This window comes from Protopterus annectens, chromosome 10.part0 (assembly GCF_019279795.1).
Source record: "Protopterus annectens isolate FY-2018-M chromosome 10.part0, PAN1.0, whole genome shotgun sequence".
Taxonomy (NCBI): domain Eukaryota; kingdom Metazoa; phylum Chordata; order Ceratodontiformes; family Protopteridae; genus Protopterus; species Protopterus annectens.
In genome coordinates this window covers 371,585,168-371,599,014 of record NC_056744.1, presented here as the reverse complement: position 1 = coordinate 371,599,014, position 13,847 = coordinate 371,585,168, and the positions used below count along the sequence as shown (strand labels likewise).

Sequence of the window (13,847 nt, the reverse complement as noted above, 5' to 3'; positions counted from 1 at the left end):
GTTTTAAGTCTACCATCTGTATCAGGGCATTATTTCATTCACCTCAGAATCTATGTGTTTGATATCACTTTAATAACATTTCTGAATGGATATCAGGGAAGTTGTCAGGGTTTAAAATGCTATGTGTGCTTATGAAAAATGAGCAACAAGGTCTCCCTAAGAAGTATTCTGACTGCAGCTCCCCAGTTAAATACTACTTGCTGAAAAGTATCTGTTATTTCTAGGCCTAGACCATGGAACCAGACTGTCCATATCCTTATCAAATAATTATTACTCAGTTCATTATTTGATACCTACTGTGTCTACTTATGTTCATGGTCATGAGGGAGCTAAAGGCTGTCCTTAACATTCACTGGACAAAAAGGAGAGAAACTAATCCTGGGTAGGATGACATTTTATCAGATGTTACACATTGCACACCCACAGTCTTCCATAGCATGTACACCAATGGGCAGTTTGGATGCTCAGTAGTTCATCCATAACATCCTTTGGGATGTAGGAGGAGCCATAAGTGGCAGGTAATCCTCTGAACCTTAGCATGCAACATGATAATGCAACTTGGTTCAGAGTCATATTTGTTACTGTAATATACTGAAGCTTTATGATGAACTCAATGCGGAATTTTATTTATCATGAGAAATGGCAATCGTACTGTAACGGGGGTGGGGAGACAAATAATTAGTACAACTGACTTTACTTACATTTCCTTTCTGTAAAAAGTGATTGCTCGTTGGAAGAAAGCCACTGCCAAATGTTCATCCTTGGCAATACTGCTGTCAAAAGCCTGCAAAATAGGAATTAACATTTTGAACACAACTTTATTTAGCCATTCTTAATTAGTGCATCATTTCACATAAAGTCTTCCAAAATCCATTGCATGTAAATGGTTAGCATGTGAGCCTGAACTTTCCTGCATTAAATGTACCTTGTCATTACTTTCTCAGTTTCTTTATTCAAGAAGATGATTGTGAGGGGTCTGTATTGCCACTAGTAATACCCTTTGGTATTGCTGTGGTTTTATTCATTTATTCGAGCCATCAAAGCACAGTTCCAGATATAGAAATTACTGTGTTCAAAGATATCTTCAGTACAGCTTAGGAGGAATGGCTGACTATTGTGAATACATGGTTATCTACCTAACTGATAACTATAAGCAACAGGGTGACTATAGAAAGTCCCAATTGACAAGCTAAAACAGTGAGTGCAAAGTACACAGAGAATAACAACTTGGAAAAAAAGCTAACAAATATGAAAATGTTTGTAAAGCTAGAAAGTAGCACGTAAAAACAGTTGTGATTGATGCACTATAGGAAATATGCAAATTAACTCAAAAGGATAATACGTGTTACAGCTATCATCTAATAATAAAGAGGGAGGTTAGGCTATGCTTTTCATCTAAAACTTCATCAGGATGGCTATGGAATCCTAAAGGAAAACTAACAGGAATGACTTGAAGAAACAACCAATAAAACAAAATAACAGAAAACAAAAACAAGAATACAGAAGCAAATGGGCAGATAATAAATGAGACAATATGTTAAAATATAACATGCTGGCCTGCTAAGCACACCTAAGGCAAAAAAATGCAAGTACAAGCCATGACAACAGGCAAACTTTGTCAGGGAAACAAAATATGCAAAAGAAGGAGTCCAAAAGTATGGAGATGCTGGAAGAATTAGTGTTGAATAGACTCCGCATAATTAAGTCCTGGTCTTTTTCTATATTGTAATCTAATCTGCCAGCCCAGTTCTCTTTTCTCCAGCAACGAGTTGTAATCACCATTGTACGGGGTCTTTGAGATGTCGTCCAACACATGGAATTTGAAGCTGTTGTGTCCCGGAGTAGCTAGTGTGTGCTGAGCCAGTTGGCTGGTACGTTTAAGGTAGCGGAGATCATGTACGTGTCTCGCTATCCCGGTCTTCAAGGTGTTAACAGTTTTGCCAATGTAAAAAGCTGGGCATTTAGTGCAAGAGGCCTAGTAAACAACCCCTTCTAAGTTAAAGTCACCCCTGATGTTGGGGCGATAGACCTTCCTGTTGTTAGGACAAAAGAAGCTTGAGGACCAACTCATGTGTGAGCAATAATGACAGGGTGGGTTACTGCATGTGTATGTCCCTGGGGTCCATAGTCCTGAGGGGTCTATATTGAAAAATCAATGGTATTTACATTGAGACTCAAAATAACAGAAAAACACTTGTAACACAACACATCAAATGAAAACAAGATACACATTTAGCAACTGTTTTTGCAGGGATTAAGCCCCCTCATACATCCCTATGTCAATGGCTGCCCCCACCACATCTGTAAATATACTAATTATGAGGTTGCAGAATAGTGGGAAAAAGACAAACCATATAAACACACTATCATGCAAGCTCACCAAATACCATCAAAACTGACATTCAGACACCAGATATTTTTGCTGGGGAGGTGAACCTTATATACCCTATGTCCTTCTGTACTTCCCATGTGGGGGTCTGTGCCCCTGTCTACACATCTCTAAATAACTAGCTCCAAGGTTGCACAACTTTGAGGATGAGAGCAAACTTTCTTACCCCAGTTGCTACGCAATCTCAGTGAAAACCTCCTTAATGCATTTTTTCCCATTTGTGCTCGGATAGAGCATCTGTAAACTAAACTCAGTAAAATATTTTAATATCTTCATTGCACAGTCACATTTAAATTCAACTGCAAGTGTAGTTACCTGTGGAATTTACTATTTTACCATCATCCAGGCAGGAATAAAGGTGGTTCATGCCCTGCTATGCCTCAGATATTCTGCTCAGCCGTGGGGGTGGGGTACAATGTTATTCCATCAGACTGAGGATTTGGCTTAGCATTCGCAGACCAGGGTCCTCCATGTGATCCAGGACCAACAATTAGAAAGCATAACTGGTCTCAGAACCATATGCAACTCCTCACTCACAAGGCAGAGCTAAGGGACATTTATAGTAAGGCCTAACCTTTCTCCTAACAGCTGACTTATTAACCCCCCACCACATCAGTGCAGAAACTTACAGTACCTTCTAAATGAGTAAGCACACATGCATGCATGTGCAGTAGTGAGCGCTGTCACTTGTTGAAGACACATGTTCCTGATCACGATGTAAGACAACAAGTGCATGTTCCTGATCACGATGTAAGACAACAAGCACATGTTCCTGATCATGATGCAAGACAACAAGCACATGTTCCTGAACACGATGCAAGACAACAAGCACATGTTTCTGATCACAATGTAAGACAACAAGCGCATGTTCCTGATGATGACGTAAGACAACAAGCACATGTTCCTGATCACGATGTAAGACAACGAGTGGATGTTCCTGATCCCGATGTAAGACAACAAGCCCATGTTTCTGATCATGATGTAAGACAACAAGCGCATGTTCCTGATCACTATATAAGACAACATGCACATGCTCCTAATCACAATGTAAGACAACAAACACATGTTCCAGATCACGATGTCCACATGCTGACTCTGGACACCAGTACAATAATTACTGGCCCATCTTCTTTCAGAATGGACATCCTGACATTAGCTGCTCACAGTCACCATCCCATTGTAGCAAATCCTGTGCACAGTCCAATAATCAAATCCTGGCCATCTTAATCACAATTAAAGCTTTATCTATCTGCCTTACACAGCTATCTCAGTGCAGAATGTTAACATGACTCATGCATTAAGTTAAAGTTATGTAATACTTGACAGGCCTAGGGCAGGATTCAGAATTAATTTGCAGTATGTAAGGCATATATAAACAGAAACCATTTACCTGCAGGGTGTTGGTAGTTTAGACAAAACTTGCATAAGTATATTTTGGAATGGAATTCAGTGCATTTGAATAGGATAATAACATATAAACAGATATGCTTAAATTCAGAAAACACCATGGATGAAAATTGCTCTGGTGAAATGAATAAATATAAACTGGTGGTGCATCTGGAAAGCTGCCATTGTACATAGCATTATTTTATTTTTATTTCATTTTACATTTCTTGACTGGGATAGTTCGACTGGATCAATGTCCATTTACAGTGGAAGCCTGGGGAGATAAGCTCCAAACATACAAAAGTACCAATACAAATAAAAAAATAATAAAACTAAAATAAAAATGCAGATAAAAAATGCATTCAGACTAAATAGTTCAAATTTACATGTAGGCTATTTCCAAAGGTACATAGTTAAGCATTGAATAGACAAGTTTACAGGATAGAAATTACCATGGTTGTAGTCAGGAGCAAGTTAACAATAGCTACTAGATAATAAACTACATTCATGTTGCTGGCTTAGCCAGGCTTGTCACAGTGGCATAGCCAGTTTAATGTCAGATGTTGTTTAATTTTGGTTTTAAATTGGCATAGGGAGGAGAGCATGGTCATGCCAGCTGGAAGTATGTTCCAGATTCTACCTACCGAGTTTGCAAATAGGGCCATGCCAGCTGCGTTGTTAATTTTAATTGTCTGGATTTGTAGCTGTTAGAAAAATACATATATTCACATATGTGCTGCCTAGAAAATATATTTACATACATGCTGCCTAGAAAAATATATATTTACAATGTATGCTGCTTAGGAAGATGTGTATTCAAACATTCAAACATATATAAGTTATGTGGTCAAATATATAGAGAAATGTGTGCTTTAGTTAGGAATAAATGTACTTAAATCTATAATAGAGAACAAAGTTTGAAAAGTAGTATGATATGTAATGCATTTAATTCTGTCTTACTAGAATAATAGTAGAAATAAACTTGCATATTATTGCTTGAAGCACAAGCTGCAGTGTAATCAGAAATTTGGCCTTGGCAGCGTTCAAGCACAGCCTGGCTCATGTCTTTCAAGTAAAGATTATTTTGCAAAGTTAGAAAATAATAAACATTCTCATGGGAAAACATAAGTTACTATGATAAACTGATAATGACATATATAAAAATGGAGTCTTCTGTCAATAAATTAGAATATAAGATACTTGAGTTCTCCTGCATTATTGTTTGTTATTGATTGACATTGTTTTTGAATAACTCAATGATTTTTACAGTCTGACTCTAACAAATTTATTTAACAGTAGCTTATTAGAGGAACGGAGCAGTCTTGTGTTGTTATGGGGGAGGATAGTATTTCTAAGGGCTGGTGTATTATCTGGGGTGTAGAGGATTTTGTTAGCCAATATCAGCAGATTATACTGGATTAGATTAGGAAATTCCAGCCATCCAAGCTGTCTGAGGTTGATGCAGTGATGGGTTCTGAAAGGCAGGCCTGTTGCAAACCTGGCAATGTGATTATAACAGGCTGTTAGTCTATTAAGTTCAGTTTTATTTATATTGGCGAGAAGGGGGGAGGCATATAGGAGTGTTGAAAGTAGGTGGGAGCGAGCATTAATATTGTTAAGAGCCACAACAGCGCTAGTCCAGTTGAAGTAATTCCACTCAAGACATTTCAGGACCCTATTTCAGTAACTGGAGCTCTGTAGTAATGTTTGCAGTGGCTTGCTTACCTCCATAACCTGAGATAACTGACCAGCAAATCATGCAATCAAGTGGGCACTATGATGACCAAACAAAGATCTGTTTATCCTTAAAATAACACCAGTTACAGAGCCACAGGGATAAATGTTATGCATAGTAGTCACTATGCTGAAACCAGTGCAGTCTGTTCTGTGCTATGCATGGTCACCTCACACTGTGTGTCGGACATTGTCATAGAACAACATGACTCGAAAAGCATCACATGCATCAGGTATCATCATTTTCATAACTGACAAATGATACTTCATGCAATGGCATTGAGCATACAGTAAGAGGCACTGAACATATAGGACACATGCATGGCCAGGAGAGACCACACTTTATCTCTGGTATAGGGGGCGTCCATGAGTTATTCCTCAGAGTCTGCCATTTTGTCTGCTATGAGGCATTAGGCTGTTTTCCACTGTGTTCCACTGAATGTCTTGGGGTGTTGTGATGTGAGACAGTGTGGTTTGAAATCGTCTCTGGAATCCTCTCTCTTAGTTTTACCCAGCTTGGCCACGGCAGCTGAGAAATGCTGAGGTGCCCTACACTACATAGTGTCCTGGGGGGGACTGTTGTTTAATCATATCCTCTGTCACCGAGTCTGCAATCATCAGACCACATACATCAAAAAACACTGGCAGTAATACTACTATTACTGATAAGGAGTTTCATTCTTCCAAGTTTGTGGCCACTGTTTTGTGAAATGCTTTTTGTGGGAATGGGAACAAGGAAGTTCGAAGTTTTCTTTTATTTGTGGTTTTTGAACTTACAGGTGCAATTCAGCTGTATTGGTTTCTGCAGTGGAATGTTGCAGAACCATGTCCTTCCCATGGCTGTACGGTAATGAAGTTATTATATTTAAGTTAATGCTGTTTGGGGGACAGGGGTGCAGAGGGCTTACCTCCTTGCAGACATGTTTTTGTTTTGTTGTGTTATATTTACTTCTTATCAAAGATTGTGTCCACTTAATGGAGTGGTATAGCTGTTTTAGATTTCTTGTTGTCGGTGGAGCAAGAATGTCTTTTTTTATTGCTTTATCATGGATCCTGTGTCCCACATTAGGAGTGGGTGTGGCCATGCAGGATAATGATGTACAGTGTAAACATTATGAGGTGGCAGTGCTCCCACTCACAGATGCAGCCAGTGTGCCTTGGCTACCTACAGCATTGGCAGATACATATGCCGCATCTGCCCGTGATCCTGCACATCCATGCCATGTATGGAAGATTTGGTGCTGTGTGACATCATGCCTTGTCATGTCTAGAAGATCTGGTATTGTGTGACATCATAGCTTCCCACAGCTGGAAGATCAAATGCTGTATGACATCATGTCTTGCCATGCCTGGAAGATCTGGTGCTGTGTGACATCATGCCATGACATGTCTGGAAGATCTGGTGCTGTGTGACATCATGCCCTGGCATGTCTGGAAGATCTGATGCTGTGTGATATCATGCTGAGAATACAGCTAATGGAGGTGGTGTTTGTCACAACAAACGTCATGATGACACTACTGTGTGACTTCATCCATCATGTGCATCACAGTATCTCAGCTCATAGCTGACATATATGTTAGCGGGTTGGGCTTCTATGATACTCCTCATCAGATATTTATTTACCTCCATGGTGCTCTGTACACCTTTGGTTATGCTTTAAAGTTGGGCCCAAGAAGTAACATGAGGTCATGGATGGATGGGAGATATTTGCATCCTAGATGTTATGCTAATATCCAATCCTGCATGTTCCCATACTATGGAAATATGATGCTGGGATGTAGTCACTGCAGTTATATCATCTTCCTTAGAGAAATATGAGTCAACAGGCATCTGCGTCTTTAGCACTTCTCTCATAGTATTGGTGTCTACTGCTTTGGTGGATCATGCACCTTTACATGGTGCCTGCCCAACCATGTCTACTGTGACCACACTCTGTCCACATCAGCCATATAGGTTCATAGGTGTATACTAGGCTAATGACCCTTGAGCCTTTACAAGCCTAGCCCATAGGATTACCATGACATTGTGCCATCTGACCTTAGTTCCCAGTGTTTCTGTTGAGTAGTGCTACTGGAATGATCCCAGGGGTGAATTCTCTATTTCCCGTCCACTCATCAAGATTTCTCTTGAAGAGGGCCAGTGAGGTGCTCTGTTTGACATGTATGGGAAGTCTATTCCATAGCATGGGCAGCCTCTGGGTTATGAACCTGTCCCTCCAGCATGTTCTGTTGATTGTGGTAATGAGGTAGAGGGCTCTGGAGCATGTGATGCGGAGGGATTGGGATTTCTTTAGATGTAGCATTTCTAACAGAGCTGGGTCAGACATGGCTTTGTAAGTCAAGCAGAGATTGGCTCTAAGTAGACGATATGAGACAAGAGATTACTTGGAGTTTTTTGAGTCTGTCCATATAGGACAAGTGTTTAAGGCCTATGATCCTCTTTGTGAGGTACTTTTGCGGCCTCTAAGATGTTGCAGGTGTCTAGTGAGGTACATGCCAAATGGGGCATTGTACTCATTGATTGGCCTAATGAGGGAAGAGTAGAGGGAGACAATGACCTCTTTCTTCCTGGATGCAAAATCCTTAGTAATGAGATGTGCCACATAGGAGGACTTTCTGAACACAGTGGCAATATGGTGGTCAAAAAAGAGGTTGTTGTCAACCTGTGTTCTCAGATCTCTTATAACACCTTCTGTGTTCAGTGGACTACCATCAATGTGGTAATTCATGGGACTTGGGTTTTCCCAAAGGGGATGACAACACATTTTTTGGCATTGAACTTAAGGCCATGGTTCTGAATCCAGTCATTGGTCTCAGTGAGGCCTTTCTGTGGGATGTTAACATTACTTGGGGAGATAATAATAGCTCACAACTTGCAATTGTCTGCAATCTTTGTTAACCAGAGTCCCTTTGTGTTCACCTGCACTTCAGAGAAGTAGATACCAAACAGGAGAGGACCCAAGACCAAACCCTGTGGGACTCCACTCATGACTGGTTGGCAGTCTCACTTGGAGTCAGCTACTTTTACACTGTGGGCTCTATCTGTGAGCCAGTTTGCAACCCACCTAGTGATATATGGCTTGATGTCTAGCTTAGTGAGTTTTTCTATGATTCCTGAGTGGGGAATGGTATCAAAGTCCTTGGCCAGATCAAGGTAGGCTGCATGAACCACCTTGCCATCATCCACAGCTCTGGTGACTGACTCAAAGAAGTTGACAAGGTTGAGCAGGCATGATCTGCCCTTCACAAAACCAAACTGTGTGGTATCAAGAGTTTGGAGGTTCCCTATATCCTTAGTTATTAGGTTCATGATGATGCGTTCCATAGCTTTGCATATCAGACTCATCAGGCTAATAGGACGATAGTTCCTAGGGTCTATAATCACTCCTCCTTTGTGGAGAGGGATGATTATAGTAGTGCACTATTCAGTAGGGACAAAGCCTGAGGTGAGGCTGTGGTTGAACAGGGCACACATGTGAGGTGCCAGTTGACTCTGTAGTTCATGTAGAACACAGCCAGGGATATTGCCAGGTCCCATAGATGCTGTATTCTTGGCCTTGGACAGTGCTGTTTTAAACTGTGCAGCAGTAATACTGGGTGCCTGGCAATCTACTGGTATTGTGATTGGCCCTTGGGGGGAGGGGAGAGAGGTAAAGTTGGCACTGAATCTGTCGGCCAGTATATTGGCAATATCTGTTGGCTCGGTATAGGAGGTACCATTGTGCTGTAGCTTAGAGCAAATCTGATCATTGCCGTGGAGACTCTTTACATAACTATAGAAGGGCTTGTGGTTGTCTTTAGTATCTGCTGCAATCCTATTTTCATAGCTAGCTTTAGAGGATTTGAAGAGGGATCTCAACTTTTTGTTGAGGCTGATAAGGGAGTTTTTCCAATCTTGGGACTTCACCTCATTCCGCATCAGTTTCCTCTTTCTGTTGTAGAGTTTGTTTATGGCAGGGGATCACCAGATTGTCTTCCTTTTTTTGGAGGAGAGTGCTTTGGTTCTATTGGGTATGGTGAGATTCATGCATTTCTGTACGTGTTCATACAGCACATTAGTGTATGATTCGGCGGTCATGCAACTATTCTCCATTTGCATGGATGCCATGAAGTTAGTCACCTCTGTTTTTATGAGCCCGAAGTTAGCTTTGGAGAAGTTTTTCATGGTGGTTACCTTTGTGGGGGTTGGGGTGGGAGGGATGTGTATTTCCAAGGTGATTGATGAGTTTGTGGTCGGATCTAACCAGGGAGGAGTTGACTATTGGTGTAGAGCAACAGTCACCCATGTTAGTAATGACAAAGTCAAGGATGTTACTACCTCTAGTGGGGGTAAGAACGAGTTGGTCCAGGGCATTGGAATTAATGAATTCCAGGAAATGTTGGGCAAGTGTATTGGTACATGAGTAGTTTTCCCAGTGAATGGAGGGGTAGTTGAAGTTGCCCAGTATGAGATTGTTAGGTTGGACCCTAATACTCTCCATGGTGCTTAGGAATGTGGAGTGTGAGTCTTGGGATATGGCTGGGGACCTATAGCAGGGTATGACCTGAAACACTGTGTTACACAATGTTAGCTGCACCTGAAGTATCTCTGATGCATTATATTGGGCTATCAGTCTGGAGTTTTGTGCATCCTATATGAATATGGAAACACTACCGCCTTTGGAGCTTCGGTCCAAGTTCTGGGGCTAAAAGGTGTGGAATGAGTTATAGCCTGGTAGTGCAGGCATGCTTTCTGCTGCTTTAAACCAGGTCTCTGTTACAGCACAAATGTCGATGTTCTCCATTTTAAGGAGTGCTTCGAACGAGTGCATTTTGAGATGCATGACCCTCAGATTGCATTTGTTTGTAGCTGTTACTGTGATAATTTGGTCTTTGGAACACCACCTAAAAAAGGCACTATAGGGGTGGCAAGAGCCTTGGCCAGTATCCAGAAGCCCAGGGGTGACAGATGCATGCCATCTCTGGCAAAGCATCGAGGTCTGTCAATTATGTCATCCCAGGCTATATATCCCAGGCTAGGGATACTGGATCCCCTTAGAATGTCACCAGAAACTTAGAATCATTTTCTGTTTGTACTGTGGTATCATTCTGGGTGATGGTAGGCTGCTGCTCAGGGCTAGGGTCATACCCACCTGGGCTACATAATCCAAGAGCTCCTCCATGTCTCTCTTTATGTAGTCCAGGGAGACACATTTCAGGTAATTTACGCCCACATGTACAATGACATAATCATATTTGTACCTGTTGTTGAGAGACCTGAGTACATGTACTATGTGGTGGATCCTGGCACCTGACAGGCAGCTGACTGTTACTTTCTGCTTATTCAACCTAGTGAGTGGGACATCAGTGTGCCTCACTATCGAATCACCTATGACTAATGTGTTGGGTATGCTGTTTTGTCTTATGGGGCTTTGGTTGAGTGGCATTCTGTTTAGGAGAGTTATGTGTGTTGTGATTAGTGTTGTATTGTGGTGGTTGAGTGTGTTTCTACCTTGGAGGTCTTTGCTGTTTGAGTAGATTTTTATTGAGAGCCTCCACGAAGGTGTGTGTGTGTGTTTTGTGTTTTTATGTGAAGGCAGTGCTGGTGTGTGTTCTGGAGGGCTATGTGTTCCATGTGGTATGGTGCAAGTGCTAACCTTCTCCTCTTGACCAGCTATTCTCGTCTTGGCTGAAGAGTGTGTAGCTTCCAATTTGGATATATAAGTGCATCTCTCGCAAGTCTGAGTGTTGGGAGGTGATAGGGGAGGGTTGTCAGTGTACATGAGGCAGTTTCTACATTGCCTCAGGATGCCCAAGTTCACCAGGTTAATAGGAGAAAGCACAGGGAACTGACCTTTAGACATGCCTGGAGGGGTGGGCATTAATAATAAGTACTGGAACTCTTTCCTTGTAGAACATTTACTGCTGGTAGCACTTTGTGTGCTACAGTAATTGCTACAAGAAGTCTGGTAAAGTGCTAGACTAATAAGCTAGTAAAAGTGCAGAAGAGGAGAGAACTAGCAGATCTAAGGAAAAAAATTGAAGAGTAGACTTTGGCACTGTTCAGAAGCTTACAAACAGTTCTGGATACAGCAAATCTGTATCTGGACTAGACTAGTTACAGAAAAGGTGGGAAACAAGCACAAATGCAGGCTTTTAATCCAGAAAGTTGAACGAGATGAAAAAAAACTGCTGAAACGGCCAATAAACTACAATTTCTGGGCCAAAAAGCACTCCTCTTGTGGTAGATAGGTAACCTAGTGCTTACCACTCCCACTGATAAGCTAGAAGGCTTCCCTCCAACACAGAAAGGCTTGGGGGGCTCAGATGCTTATTGACAGTCCTGGATACAGCATATCTGTAAATGGACTAGACTAGTTACAGGAAAGGCAGAAAACAAGCACAAATGTGTGCTTTTAATCCAGAAAGTTGAAAGAGATGGAAAAAAAAACTACCCAAACAGCCAGAGAAATGGACAAAGGAAGGGACATCAGCATCTCAAGCCAGTGTGTTACCTGTGAAAGAATCTGAACAGTAATAGGTAAGTTGCCACCTCAACTCAATATGTGATAAACTTGCATACAGAACAAGGTTCTAAATAATTTGAGCTATATAGTCAGGGATCTACTTTGGAAGCTCGAACTTTCAAAACTTTGAACTGTATATGGTCGGGACCATAACATCAAAGTTTTGAAAGTTCGAAACTTTAATTAAAAACAAAAAATAAAAACTATTTTTTTATTTTTTTTACATGTATGCAGGGGGGCAAGCCCCCTGTACCTCCGCACTCCCTGCTAATTAAATATACCAACTCCAAGATCGCACTACAGTGAAGAGAATGGTAAATTTCCCGTTATGAGCTGTATGGCGATCTCCATTTAAACCGTTTGAAGTTTCAAAAGTTCAATCTTACGGTCTCGATCATATGAAGTTCAAAGTTTTGAAACTCTGAGCTTCCAAAGTAGACCCATAATCACATATCCATAGTTGGGCTGGATGCACACCGATCCTATAACCTTGAGGTGCCCACAATAGAAACAGTGGAGATAGGATACATGAAAATATATTGGCTGTAGATGTTTTGAATATGTACTTGCTAAACTTGTATGTGTTTAATCACCAGACTAATCATCATGTGAGGTCTGAGACATCATGTTCCTCCCAAACCAAAATCATATCTACCATTACAGATGTTTCTTTTATTTTTTTAAACAAGAAACATCTTTATTAAAGTATCACTTATGACGTAGGCAATTATACATTTATATTAAAGAAAACAAACCAGATTGATAGAATTTTAGTTGGCAACATTAGAACTCACTTATAATCTGTGCAGTCATTGTCAGTCAAACATTACAAAGCTCAATCAAATCCTTTCTTTTAAACCACATTGTTCTTCTGCATGTATTCTTCCCACAATTCCTATTTTTTTCCAAAGATCACATTTCCAGTTGTTTTATCTCTGTTACTATCTGCACTGCTTCCAGTACAGTTGCTTTAGACTTTGATTTCCATTGTCTAGTAATTGCTTTTTAGGGAGCCACCATGATTAGACTCAGCATGGCCTTACTGTGTCTAGGTAATTCAGATTCTTTATCATAGCTCAAAAAAAATAATTTCCTTAGTTACAACAATTTGGTCACACAGTATCCCTGACAGAGCAGTCTGCAGGGAATCTTTAAAGTCTGACAGCTTGTTACACTCCCAGAAAATATGTTCCCAGTTGCCTCTTTCTTCCCCATCATACCTCCAACATTTGCTATCTGCCTGAGGAAAAATTTTCTGGAGTCTGCTTGGGGTACAAATATGCCTATGTAAGCACTTGCATGTAAAGATCCTAAATTTTCTAGACTTTGTTAAATATTTGGAAGACATACATATATCCTCCATTGTTTCTTTGTGAATTGCTTATCCAATCTCTCTTCCCAGTCCTTTCTGACCTCCTCTGATTGATTCTTATAGTTATCATGCAATATTTATATGGTCAACTAATTATTTCTTTTTTAACAGCAACTTCTGTTCTAGATTCTGCTAAAAACTCTACTGGTGCTGGTTTTTCACTTAGGATCTCCCTGTTTCTTTCTCTTTGCCTATACTCTGATATCAAACCTCTATAGGGGATGCAATCTCTAGCCTACAGTCTAAATAAATTCTTGGCCTCTTCCCATTCTATGACCTTTCCCTTTCTAATTATTTGCTTGCAATACCTTGGTTCTTTTGCCAGTTTTCTCCAATAAATTTCAACCCCTTCTTGCCTATTGTCTGTATCCCTAATTGCAGTCATCCCTATTGACAGAATTTCCTTTCTCCATTCCCATGTTGGCTTAGTTCTTGGAATACTTTCTGATACTTTATGAAT

The 13,847-nt window shown here is 40.7% G+C and overlaps 2 protein-coding genes across 4 annotated transcripts in view; one reads left to right on the top strand and one right to left on the bottom strand.

Moving 5' to 3' along the window:
* Positions 1-13,847, top strand: part of LOC122813140 (nmrA-like family domain-containing protein 1) — a 918,981-nt gene that overhangs the window by 476,570 nt on the left and 428,564 nt on the right. The window lies entirely within an intron of this gene.
* The window catches only part of NCF2 (neutrophil cytosolic factor 2), a 612,590-nt gene that overhangs the window by 360,713 nt on the left and 238,030 nt on the right, over positions 1-13,847 (bottom strand). The window contains exon 2 of the mRNA XM_044085286.1: positions 702-784. Coding sequence (XP_043941221.1) covers positions 702-784 — 83 coding nt within the window. The remainder of the gene's footprint in view (positions 1-701; positions 785-13,847) is intronic.